Here is a 14,040-nt window from a genome sequence, read left to right on the forward strand (position 1 = left end):
ATAGTTATTTTCTGCATTTCCAATACATTGCATAGTTGTGTACATTGTTGTGCAAAAATGTTAGACACCTTTTAAAAGTGCTGTAAAGCAGAAATCCTTTAAAATTATTTCTAAGAATAGTTTCCAACAGTCAAGAAACTTCTTGTAAATACACTCAGTACTTTGTATTGCCACTCTTTGCCTTTAACCCAGGAGCAATTCTTTTAAAGTAACACTAAAGCGAAAACATTTTTTATGATATAATGAATTATCTGTGTTGTACGAATAGTGAATGGAACAAATAGAATATTAGTAACAAAGAAAAGAGTCTCATATTTTATATTTTCAGTTATATACTGTACCTTCTTTTTATTACATTGCATCATTCTGTCATATTTGCCATTACAAATCACACAGTATTTTTAGAGAGCCTGAGGTGGGCTCAAAAAAAAATGAAAAAAAAAGTAGGCTACCTGATCAAGCTGAGCGGATCTGGTAGCCGCAAAAACGCCACTCCCCACTGCTCCCAGGGGCCACAATTGCCCACTTTCACTTTTGTGACCTATAGGTCACAATGCTGCACTGAGAGACTGTGTGTCTCTCATAGCGTGCAGGGAGGTGGGGAAGCATCAGGGGGCGTGGCCGGGAGAGAGAGCTGCCCAGTGGCAGCTCAGGAAACTCTGTAGAAATGCCCCTGGTGGGTGTTTTGCACAGGGAATTCCTCTCCCCTGTGTTTAGCTCTGAGTTAGCAACAAATATTGTCACTAATCTCGGGGGGCTATAGCGCAGCGGTGGGGGGGGGCAGAGAACAGCAGTTGGGGGACACCGAGGCTGGTGAGGAGGCAGAGAACATGCCTTTCTGTCCCATCTGCTCCCCGAAGATCCACCTCGGGTTCTCTTTAAATTATTAAACAGAGCAATGTAATGGCTGCAATTACTGAGCTAGACAATCTCCAAAACAAAAGATCTTGTGAGGTGTCCCTGGTATGAAATGGTTAGTACTTGCTAATTGTAGTCTCAGGAAACTTAACTGAGGACAGGGTCTTTAGCACCCAAGGCTCACTGATTTGTATGGGGAGAAAAGACAAGCCTATCTGGTTCTATGCCATAGAAGAGTTCCTGAAACACAAATTGTTGAAACATTTCACTAGCCTTGACAGAAGTGTGTCAGAACACACAATGCATTACAGCTTGCTGCATATGACATGTACTCATGCTGACACTGGTCCACTGCCAAATGTGCCTACATTAGGCACCTTGGCCTCACGATCTACTTGAAAACTTTGGGATCACTTGATCCCAGAATTCTTAGCTGGCAAATACATACATCTAAGTGGACAGTGAGACCTTTAGTACATCCAGTGGTAATATGCTGTAGTTTGCAGAGCATTGCATTTGGGAACATGCTTTCAAGTCATAACTTGGTATAACAATTGCTATATTCTTTAAAGTGAAACCAAGGTGATAAACTATTATATTTATGCTCCTACTCCTAAAAATGATTTTTTTTTGTTAGATATTTCATGGTTTTATTTTATATTTAAACATTTCCGAAGTAGGTTGAATGTTTTACTGTCTCTAATCAGTGGCTGCCTATTAAGTGTCCCAGAGTTAGATAACTGTATTTTATCTCTCCCTGCCCTCAGACGTTGTATTCTGCCAGGAAAACTTTTATGGCTTGAATTTTCTTATCAGTGATTCTTATATATTTCCCGACAAGGTACCGACAAGACAGAAGCTGTCACTAGTTCCATACCTAGAAATTAACTCTTTCAGGCAGCAAAATAAATCAAGCAAAACAGCCTGGTTATTAATATGTCTTGTATTGTACATACACATGTTTATCTCATCATGTCATATATCACCTCAGGTACACTTTAACTTATTTGTGCTCCTATCCACATGTACAAAGGCTTGGTGGTCTCATTTGCTACCTGACATATGAAGACCTCCAAAAAGTTCAACCCCTTCATTACCCACTCGGAAAGCTAGAGAAGAAGCTGCTAGAGTGCATTTCACAGAAGACGCTTTCCCATCATGGACGTGTGAGTGTTTGTTCTGCTATCTGTTTATATACGTTGCTTCTATACCATGTGAAACTGGCTGCCCTGTCAGCCAATAGTGCACATATTTGTAACCAATCAGCCTCAAGTTCTGGTGAGCGTATTTTATTGCTTATACTAAAAGCTGTAGGAAGAGCAGCATCTGGAGTTTAAAGCAGGCCATACACTGGCTCGATTCACGGCCGTTTCGACAGCAGATCCGATCCTGGGATCGGATCTGCTGCCAATCGCTTGCGCTAAACGCACCCGCCGATCCGATTCCCTCCCGAAATCGGATCGGACCGTCGATCGCGCCGTGCGGGAAATTACCCTCGATCGCCCGGCGGTAGGAGCGCGTCGCTTGCGGCGTACGATTCGGGCCCGATCCGAGCATGTATACATTACCTGAAGCTGGCTCCGGGGTCCTCTTCTCCTCGCTGCACCGCATTTCCGCATGTCCCAGTGTACGCTTATACTTCCTGTGTCACTCCGGTGACCAGGAAGTTGAAATAGAGGGCGCTCTATTTGAACTTCCTGGTCACGGAGTAACACAGGAAGCGCCGGGATGGAGCAAGAACAGCGGTGCGGTGCAGTGCGGAGAAGATGCCCGGGAGCCAGCCTCAGGTAATGTATACGGGGGGGGGGGACAGGCGGCAGGAGCAGCTGAACAGATTGTGATCGGTTTCAGGCTGAAATCGATTCACAATCTGTTTGCAGTAAAGGCAGCCATACGATCCCTATCTGATCAGATTCGATCAGATAGGGATCTGTCAGCTGGTCGATCTAATGGCACATCGACCAGTGTATGGCCACCTTAAGACTGGACTATCGCTTTGTTGCAGCTAGTGCAGTGACTCTGATTACTGTGAATGCTTATAGACATTAAGAACTGACGAATTATAACATATAGAGGCACTGTTGAATGTTGAGCGCAACACTACTATTTGATAAATATAATTACAGGGTGGTGATACCAACCCACAGTGTGGCGACCCATTCCAATAGTGTGGCAACTTTGAAGTGTTTAAGCTTTCTTTTGGTGAAGAGGAGCGCACATACCGCTAAAACTTACAAATTCAATAGTGCACATAGTCCCCTTAGTGAAAGCATAGTGTGTATACCACAAGTTGCGCTGTTTGCGTAATGCCTGCAAAACTTTACATGCTCCCTCTGCACTACACATATACAGTGGTGTGGAAAAACTATTTGCCCCCTTCCTGATTTCTTATTCTTTTGCATGTTTGTCACACTTAAATGTTTCTGCTCATCAAAAACCGTTAACTATTAGTCAAAGATAACATAATTGAACACAAAATGCAGTTTTGAATGATGGTTTTTATTATTTAGTGAGAAAAAAAACTCCAAATCTACATGGCCCTGTTTGAAAAAGTGATTGCCCCCCTTGTTAAAAAATAACTTAACTGTGGTTTATCACACCTGAGTTCAATTTCTGTAGTCACCCCCAGGCCTGATTACTGCCACACCTGTTTCAATCAAGAAATCACTTAAATAGGAGCTATCTGACACAGAGAAGTAGACCAAAAGCACCTCAAAAGCTAGACATCATGCCAAGATCCAAAGAAATTCAGGAACAAATGAGAACAAAGTACTGTAATTGAGATCTATCAGTCTGGTAAATGTTATAAAGCAATTTCTAAAGCTTTGGGACTCCAGCGAACCACAGTGAGAGCCATTATCCACAAATGGCAAAAACATGGAACAGTGATGAACCTGGAGTGGCCGGCCGACCAAAATTACCCCAAGAGCGCAGAGAAAACTTATCCGAGAGGCCACAAAAGACCCCAGGACAACATCTAAAGAACTACAGGCCTCACTTGCCTCAATTAAGGCCAGTGTTCACGACTCCACCATAAAAAAGAGACTGGGCAAAAACGAGCTGCATGGCAGATATCCAAGGTGCAAACCACTTTTAAGCAAAAAGAACATTAAGGCTCGTCTCAATTTTGCTAAAAAAAAACATCTCAATGATTGCCAAGACTTTTAGGAAAATACCTTGTGGACCGACGAGACAAAAGTTGAACTTTTTGGAAGGTGCATGTCCCGTTACATCTGGCGTAGAAGTAACACAGCATTTCAGCAAAAGAACATCATACCAACAGTAAAATAGGGTGGTGGTAGTGTGATGGTCTGGGGTTGTTTTGCTGCTTCAGGACCTGGAAGGCTTGCTGTGATAAATGGAACCATGAATTCTACTGTCTACCAAAAAATCCTGAAGGAGAATGTCCAGCCATCTGTTCATCAACTCAAGCTGAAGCGATCTTGGGTGCTGCAGCAGGACAATGACCCAAAACACACCAGCAAATCCACCTCTGAATGGCTGAAGAAAAACAAAATGAAGACTTTGGAGTGGCCTAGTCAAAGTCCTGACCTGAATCCTATTGAGATGTTGTGGCATGACCTTAAAAAGGCGGTTCATACTAGAAAACCCTCAAATAAAGCTGAATTACAACAATTCTGCAAAGATGAGTGGGACAAAATTCCTCCAGAGCGCTGTAAAAGACTCGTTGCAAGTTATCGCAAACACTTGATTGCAGTTATTGCTGCTAAGGGTGGCCCAACCAGTTATTAGGTTCAGGGGGCAATTTCTTTTTCACACAGGGCCATGTAGGTTTTGAGTTTTTTTTCTCACTAAATAATAAAAAACATCATTTAAAACTGCATTTTGTGTTCAATTATGTTATCTTTGACTAATAGTTAACGTTTTTTTGATGAGCAGAAACATTTAAGTGTGACAAACATGCAAAAGAATAAGAAATCAGGAAAGGAGCAAATAGTTTTTCACACCACTGTACATGTTCTAATGTATTATTTGTAATGTTTAATATAATGATGCTTGTATACTGAGGTTAATATTTACAGAGTTTGCACTGTATTGTTATATTGTAGAGTTTTAGTGTTATTAGTAATACCAAGCTTTCATTTTAGTTGGCTTATTCATTAGTGGACATGTTGAAAAAAGTCAATGTTCAGTCATTGGATGTTCATGAACTCATCTCCTGGAGAAGTTTGCTTTCTGAAATGGGAGTCAAATGTTTCCAGAATCTTCAAGAAAAGCATCTGACTAATTTGCTGATGCAGATACAGCCCTCTGACCTTTCGCCTGCCCAGGTGAGTGATTTATCCGGAGAATGAAAAGATAATGGTGTAAGAAAACTGCTGTTCATCATAAGTGGTACAGGAACATTTTGTCTAACTCCAGATATCTGCATCCGAGGGTAATCCTACTGTAATCGATGCAATTTAAAACAATACTATTGTGCTAGCTTTGGATGGAAATAATGTAAAAATTAAATATCCAAAAGCTGACGTCTACTGCTTGATGCAATATAAAGCTATTTGGCCAGTAATCGCACACAATGCTCCACGGCCTGCACTAGATCAATAAAAGAATGGTTATTCCTAAACTATTCTCAGTCAATATTTTGCTTTAAAAAAATCAAATTCTCTATTTGTTTTTTTTACACTTTTAAACTATATGAAAATTATGTAATTTGATTGCTAACGTCCTCCCGGATGTTTTGGTACCCTTTTCAAGGAGCGGATGTAAGCTGCAGCCCCATTATTAAACTTCCCAGGAAAGGAATGTCACACGCTATTCATGTCTGGTATTAATGTGATCCATATTCTTTGGAAATTGTGAATTTGCTATTATTATTTGTGTGCAATGAACATGGTCTGAGATATGGAAATGTCATATATTTGGAATTTAAGTTTCCCCCAAATGTAAGGGGCCGATTCATCTCAAGGGCAGGGGCTGTAGCCTGAGTTCCACCCTCAGAGGTCTGTATAAAAGAAATACAGCAATTTCAGCAAAGCATTTGCCATTTAACTGCACATATGGATTGAAGCTGGCAAGAGAACCCATCCCTAGCTTCCCTGAATTTTGAAACAAAAGTAACTTTGCATTTCTTGGATTTCCACACAAAGGACACACCTCTTCCAAAACTTTAAGTATTCATTTTCTTTGGTTATGGCCTTTTTAGTTTGTCTGTGGCTACCGTCTCTATAATTGTTACTTCTAATAATTTTATATATATATTAATTATTTATATTGCATTTCCAATAACACACCTAAGGTCATTTCTTTCGGCCACATACCTGCTTTAAGCACCGCAGAAAGAATCCTATCCTTTCTGAAGATTCGCTACCTGAAGTATTGTATTGTTTTTAGTCAGACTAAAACGTTTTAACAATTTCATTCGCAGGCTTAGAATAGTCAGAGCAGGTCCCCTGTTTGCCCAATCCAGTGGTTTCAGCGCATCAATTGAATTCACGATATTGGGTTGTCTGTGCATTGAAATAGATTGGGAGGCATTGAGCAGTTCGGCCACTATGGGGTATGTGACAATGAGGACTGCTTTTTTTACTAATAACTAAACTAATCGCCGACTGGCGCCATTGCCGCCGATGGCGGGGAATTCGCGATTACTGGCAATTGCAAAATACGGTGCTTGCAGCATTTTTCCGTGATTCTAAAGCGATCACGATACAATGCTTAAAAAACGCTAATCGCCACACCTTCTGCCGTTCAACATGCTCCTCGTCCCTATACATATATAGATCCTTAATTCAATTCACTACTGGAGTATGGACACAGAAACCCTCTATAAAACCCTCTATAAACGCCCTATACATTAAAGTAAACAAACCAATCCCTAACCCTCCTTCCCTCTTCAGACCCATCAAAATAAAATAAATCGCTTTGTTTTAGATCTTAAAGGATACCACAGCCCACAGGCTGTGGTAAAATAAATGCTGCACTGTGTAGGGGTAAAAAAGGACATAATCACCGTTTCCCTCGCTCCCTGCTGTCGACCCCCGCTTGGTTCCCACAGCTGCCGGTACCGGCCGACTTTTCTGACCCCTGACCCGGACATACTGCGTTGCGCATGCGCAGTATGTCCTATAATCTTCCCTTCTGCCGTCGCAACATGACGGCAGAAGAACGAATACTCCACCGCCTCCTCCGTTCCCAGCGTGTGCGCTCCACTATAAAGCTAGCGTGACATGCTAGCTGGAGGTGCACTGGGAGCGGCGATTTGGAGAGAGAGCGGAGGGGGAGTAAGTTGGGATGGACAGGGGAAGCGGGCACTTTCAATAATATTAATAAATGCCCACTTCCCCCGTCTTACTCCCCCTCCGCTCTCTCTCCAAATTGCCGCATGTCATGCTAGCTTTATACTGGAGCACACATGCTGGGAAGGGAGGAGGCGGGGGAGTGTTGGTTCTTCTGCCGTCATGTTGCGACAGCAGAAGTGAAGATTATAGGACATACTGTGCATGCGCAGCGCAGTATGTCCGGGTCAGGGGTCAGAAGAGTCGGCCGGTTCCAGCAGCTGTGGGAACTGAGCTGGGGCCGACGGCAGGGAGCGAGGGAAGCAGTGAGTATGTCCTTTTTTTTCCCTACACAGTGCAGCATGTATTTTACCACAGCCTGTGGGCTGTGGTATCCTTTAAAATCGCACCTGACCTCACTGGAGGTTGGGTCACATTTGACATTGACAAAAGATTAGATATGAGTTGTCTCCATCCAACCATATTTGGTTTAATGTGTGGATGGATGACCTTCTCTACAGAGACATTTTCCATTACAATTCCCTACCCCCTCCTCCATTTTAAAAGTATATCCTTATCGTCCGTATGTCAATCTGTTGTGATAACTGTTAGTAAATGTTTAACTTCAGTTAGCGTACATTTGTTACCTATTTGCATGTTGCTGTTTAAGGATAAATGCGCATTATGTTCTTAGTCTACGGAATATGTTTACTATGCCATTACTGTACCCGTCCTTTCATGTATCTTGCATTAATTTTCATGATGTATATTTTTCCTTTAAAAAACTCAATAAAAATATTGAAAAGAAAAAGCGCTAATCACGATCACTCAAAAATTGCTAGAGTGTACAAATATTTTACCACGCTAATCGCGGTAAAATCACCCACACAAAACGCCAATGCTTAGCGCTAGGGTTTTGTGCTTCTAATTGAGAATTGGCCCGTATAGTTCCAGGAAACACACATTAGGTTGACAAACAGAGAAGGTCAAACAAAAGTAATATAGTGGATGTTTCTTGTTGGTAAGGCTGAGTTCTATCATGTCTAATATAGGCTATTTTTCTTTCCTAGGCTTTTTTACTGTTCAACCGTATTGCCTCAAAATCTGATGTAAGTATATATTTTGATTTGCAGCCATGAACAACTGTATTGGTACCCGTACAGCTCAGTGTTTTGAGCCTCCTGAAAAGTGATAATTGAAAAGAAATGCAAGATATGCATATGTTTATCTGCAAGATAAACATATGCATAGCAAGAGCAACATAAATAAAGTATTAGTTATCTGAAAGCTGCAAAAGGCTCACTGAGAGCTCCAGGAGTCACTTGTTTGCAGTGATTGTACCAAGTAGTAGAATAAGAGTTCCATCATTTTTGTCCATGCCATTTTCAATGTTATTTTAAATATTCTGTTGAATTAAAACTCTAAATAAAAAATTGGCTTTTGTTAAATCTCACTGACAGGTAAGTCAATTTTCTGAATGGCATTAAATCTGACTTTTACAGAAACATTGCACATGTCCCAATATCTCCATAAAACCAGTTTTGAAGCCATCTGCCTCTTTAATAAGTTAATTTAATAGCCTTAGTCCTCTCTCCTCCACTTGAACTCACCCCCTCAACACATCCACCACTCACCAATGCAGCACTTAACTTTTTTTAGTAGCAACTTAAAAAAACACCTTTTCAGGCAAGCATACTATCTCACTTAGGACACTTTGGCCACTGACCACCACTTTACCATCTCATACACAGCTTCCCTTCACCTATTCTCCTATCCCTAAACCCATTAGAATGTAAGGTTGATTAGCCAGAGCTCAGGCTCGGTCCGCCCATGATGCCAAGTGGGGCGACTTCCTCAGGCGGCAGAAGTCTGGGGGCAGCACCAGGCAGAAACAGAAAGTGAAGAGAGTGCCTGGTCAACCTATACTGGGGGCAACTGTACCTAAGTAACCTATACTGGGGCAACTGTACCTAGCTACCAACACTGGGGGCCCCTATAACTGGCTTCCTACCTATACTAAGCGGGGGGGGGGGGGGGGGCTCACCGCAGCTATAGCTTGCTGTGCAAATTGTTGGGTGTCGTGCGATCATTTCCATGTAATGTGCATGCATATCTTCCATCTGCTATGTAAAAATCTGCAGTTGATTTATTCACTGCATCAGCTGTAATCCACAATTGTCTTGCATTGTTAACGATTGTATTGTTTACATTATGTATTGTTATCTCCTGTATTATTTTGTACAGTGCCACGGAAGATGCTGGCGCTCTCTATAAATCAATAATAATTATAATAGTAATCTTTCATCATTTTGCAAAGCACTTACATGCAGCTGGGTTGTTTTATGCACTTAATATCTTGCATAGCTGTGTTTTATAAATGAATAGCTATCCATGTGAAGTATAAAAAATATTATGATGGCACAAGTGATGTATGTATAACTATTTTACAGGTTACAGAACAAGTGATTTGTGGACTCCATGCGTTAATTCCTGTCCTCAGCCCAGAACACCTGCGTTCTCTGCCTGCCCATCTCCTTACTAAGGCTTGTCAGTGTCTGGGCTCTTCTCTGCCCCTGCTCAGTGATACTCAGAAGGCAGCTATTATGCAGTCACTGCGGGTATGTGGATTATAACCCTTCCCCTGGCTATCTAGCAATTAGCTGTTCATACTGAATCTTGTAACTCACAGGGGTTCCTGTGCTGCCCTTTGCAGCAGATTCAAACCCACACAAAAAAACAGAATGAAACCTCCAGGCTGACTGATTGCAGTTTTTAATTTATGCAATAAGTGAATCCATCTGTAATAAGACTTTTTAGGAAATGATTCTGTACCAAGATTGCCAAAATGTCCGTCATTTCCATCATTAAAAACATGCAGAGCAGCGCTCAAGCTGTAGAAGGTAGTTTGAGAATAATCACAATACTAATATTCAGCGTAACTGTGAACAGTCTGTCACTACCAGGATTGCCACCTCAGCCCTTTAAATATCGTCACAAATGAATTATACATGCCTTGTGGCTAGTTAGATGCATTTAGGCACTAATTATGTGTGAGTAGCCCCAAAACCTTTATAACTTAGATGTGTCTGTATTGGTGTTAACCACTTAAGGGGTGCAGTGTTAAACCCCCCTAAAGACCAGGCCATTTTTCACTAAATTGAAAAATTTAAATTTAAATTTAGGGGCTCGCTGAAGGGCCGCACACCTCAGCACACAAGTGATTTCTCTCCCCCCCCCCCCCTTTTTTCTCCCCACCAACAGAGCTTTCTGTTGGTGGGGTCTGATCGCTCCCCCAATGTTTTTATTTTTATTTTTTACAAATATTTGTATTATTCATTTTTAAATAAATTTACCGTACTTTTTTTTAAATCCCTTTCCCTCCCCCCATCAGCATATCAGCACGATCGGCTGTAATAAGCTTCAGCCTATCACAGCGGATCGCTTTCCTGCCTTTGGAGGGGACAGCCGAGTGACACGGCTGTCCCCTGTACAGCGCTGCCTTAGATTGCAGAGATATACCGAGTAAATAGACGACGGTTTCACCGTCTAACAGTCTCCTAGCTGCGATCGCTGCTGGGAGACTGATGGCGGAGCAGATCTCAGTGTGCGCGATCTCCTGCAAATCCCCGCCCTAGGACTTGACGCCAATTGGCACTAGGCGGTCCTGGGGCTGCCGCCGTGCTCATGCCTTTTGGCTTGAGGTGGTGGTTAAGAGGTTAAAGGGATGAGGTGGCAACCCTGGTCACCACAAGAACATACACCTCATGCACTATCCCTTTCAGAGTTAACAACCCACCAGATCCTCTGGCCCAAACCAGACCAGTCAACATGCTTTGGTGGAGCCTGGCCAGGTTCCGACATGTACAGGAACTAGCTGCATGCTGGACACGGCAAGTTCAAGCTTGTTTTTTATCTGTTTTAACTTACAGCCTGCAATGGCCTTAGCGGGGCATAATTCAGCTTATGAGCAGAGCTGGAGTAAAGAGAGGTAGACAAAGCTCTATCCGGCAGAGTTTATCCTCCCATTCACTGGTGTCACGTCTTGTTTGCTAGCGGTAATACTGACAGCTGGATTGTGTGCAAAGTTTTTTACCATTACATTTTTTTCAAAAACTGCTATCCCCTGGGAGCTTAATGCTAATTAAAGTCAGACAGTTGTTTTGTGTTTTGCATTATATTGAACTACTGTTGTGATCCATTGAAGTGTGAGCGCTTACTAATGTTTTATTTTTAATTACCATCATTTAACATTTTTATTACCCAGATACAGCTAAAAAAACAAACTGCGCTCTCAGTCTTGTGCATCCACTAGACACATGATTATTGTACTGAGATGTATCCATAGTGTGTGTTTGTGTCAGGGAGAGAGCGTTAAGGTGGCCACTAACAGTCCAATTTCTAGCAAAAAATTGTTTGAGCGATCAGAAATTGTGATCGGATTGGTTGTAAATAATCTAAGTTTATGGGCACAATCAATTACGAACGATTATAAAAGTCGTTCAAATGGAATTTTGTCAAACCAATATTTACATTCTCTAGTTTGTTGTGATAGATAGGAAGCAAAGATTGGTTCGTTGATGGTGTAGCGAACTATTTTTCTTCCAATCAGAATTATCTGATCGTTCGAACAATTTTTCGCTAGAAATTGGATCGTTAGTGGCTAGTAGTTTAACATCTAATCTCTAGCACTTAACCATTCTGTTCCCTGCTGGCACAGTCATTCACATCATAGTCTCACTTCTTTTTCAGTTTTGCATACATTTTGTAATTTATTTGTGCTTTTGCTATGCTGCTCTTGAAAATTTATGTCGCTGTCCCTCAAATCTGAATTATATTATTTTAAATTCATTTAGAAATACATCAATGATGTGGAGCTCTGGCCTGAACAATTCTCGTGTCTTCTACCATTTGCTCCTTTGAAATTGTTGCATTTGGACACACAAATACTCTTCAGGAATATGAGCCTCTATGGTGAACTCGACTGGATGCCACAGCAGGTTTAGTATAGTTCACATGTTTTTGAGGCACGACTGTATTTATTTATTTATCTGACATTGTCCAATTTTCTAGGGCTCACCCATTCCCTTCCCGGAGCAATGTGCTGAAGCCTTTCTTCTTCCAAGTCCAGGAGTCTCCACATATGTGGCCAGGTGTAGTCTCCTCTTCTATGTGCATCCTCCATATGTTAGGGCTACCTCTTATATTTAACAGCCCCTCTCCTCCATGTGCAGCCTTCTTGGGCACTTGGAAGATGGTAGCTAATGTCCATGATGTGGCATGAACAAAGAAGAAGCATCTGTTGCACATGGAAGCGGAGTGGGTTGGTGCTCATGTAATGCGGGATGATGCTGAGCGGTTGGCACATTGCTGCGGGAGCAGGACTGTGGATACTGATCGCCAGGGCATGAACTGTGTGCAAGGAGTTGTGAGAGCCCTCAGCGGCAAACAATGCTTATGCAACATCTTTAACATGCTTTTAGTTCAACTAACCACAAGCGCTATTTGCAACTAACCTTTGAGTGAACCATAACTGACGGGAGGACTAAGCTCATGAGTGTTGTTTACACAGCATGCAATAAGCACACATAGAGAGACTTTTGTTGTTACCCAGAGATTGAAGAAGGCTAAGGTTGCTGATAGCAACACACAATTGTATGCAGGACCACCCGCACCAGTGGAAACATGCTCTTATTCTTCTGGAATGGAGACTGCACTTAGACTAACTGGCCTATATACAAATATTTACTTTTTTTGTTAAGACATCAGGTTTATTAAACATTACATAATACAGGGAAATGCAATTATCATAAACTTAGAATTTTTACACTACATCATACAATGACAAAGTACAGCACAAAATGTACACATGCTGCAGAGTGGATGAGCACAGACTCCCCCAAAGAATGTGCAATAGGCTCCAAACCTGACATGTCAGAATAGCAAAACGAAGATTTACTTTTACATGGCTATATATTTTACCTTATACACTCTTGTATAAGCCTAATTTTTCATCACAAAAAAATGTGGTGAAAAGTTACCCCATTGGCTTATATGCAAGCCAGTGGAGAAGAACGGATGGTGGAGCAGGTTTTGGTACTGGCAGGGGAGTGTAAGGATCATGCACTAGTGATCCTGCTCTTGCCAGCTGGCTCCCCGCTGTGTCTGTGCCCCCATCCCCTGCAACATGGTGTGCAGAGTGTGCTGTTCAAGACTACCGTGTCCCCTGGCTTGTGGAGCAAGCAACGTGTCTGCGGTGCAATGGTCGGGGATTCTTCCTGTGTGGCAATCGCTGTGTCTCATATCTATGACACCATCTAGTGGCGTCTTGAGACACAGCTGTATCATCCGCGGGGCACATCTGGCTATGGGGAGGGGGGCTGATTTGTACTGGGGGCACATCTGTCTACTGTGGAGGGGGCTATACTAGGGATGGGGCTTATACACAAATCAACCACTTTTTCCTGGTTTCTGAGGGAAAAGTGGGTGCCTTCGGCTTTTACACGGGTTGGCTTATATGCGAGTAAATAAGGTACATACCACATTGCATGCAGGTGTTTTAGACTTGAAGAAAATTCTATCATTAGGTAACTTCTAAACACAACTGTAAAGACTGAAGTATCCTGACATAAATACAACTCTTCTCTCCTTTTACACCAGCTTGGAATTGTGCTTCAAGCACAGATCTAAACATACCCATTTTTTGTCACATGATACCTGTATTTTGTATGCACACAAAAGTAAGGAAACTTAAACAATGTTTGGTATTACTTGAGTTGTTCAGGATCAATTCTTAAGTGAGAGCGCTAGGGAGGCTGACAAATGTATTTACTTTTAAACAATACCAGTTGCTTGGCAGTCCTGTTGATCCTCTGCCTCTAATATATTTAGTGTAAGACCATGAACAAACATTTCAGGTGATTCAGACACTGATACCGAATATTCA

The 14,040-nt window shown here is 42.0% G+C and overlaps 1 protein-coding gene across 1 annotated transcript in view; it reads left to right on the forward strand.

Annotated features, from left to right (window-relative positions):
* STRC (stereocilin) overlaps positions 1-14,040 on the forward strand; it is a 58,869-nt gene that overhangs the window by 24,792 nt on the left and 20,037 nt on the right. The window contains exons 9-13 of the mRNA XM_068273575.1: positions 1,892-2,024; positions 4,968-5,150; positions 8,168-8,206; positions 9,548-9,715; positions 11,951-12,094. Coding sequence (XP_068129676.1) covers positions 1,892-2,024; positions 4,968-5,150; positions 8,168-8,206; positions 9,548-9,715; positions 11,951-12,094 — 667 coding nt within the window. The remainder of the gene's footprint in view (positions 1-1,891; positions 2,025-4,967; positions 5,151-8,167; positions 8,207-9,547; positions 9,716-11,950; positions 12,095-14,040) is intronic.

This window comes from Hyperolius riggenbachi, chromosome 3 (genome assembly GCF_040937935.1).
Source record: "Hyperolius riggenbachi isolate aHypRig1 chromosome 3, aHypRig1.pri, whole genome shotgun sequence".
NCBI lineage: Eukaryota > Metazoa > Chordata > Amphibia > Anura > Hyperoliidae > Hyperolius > Hyperolius riggenbachi.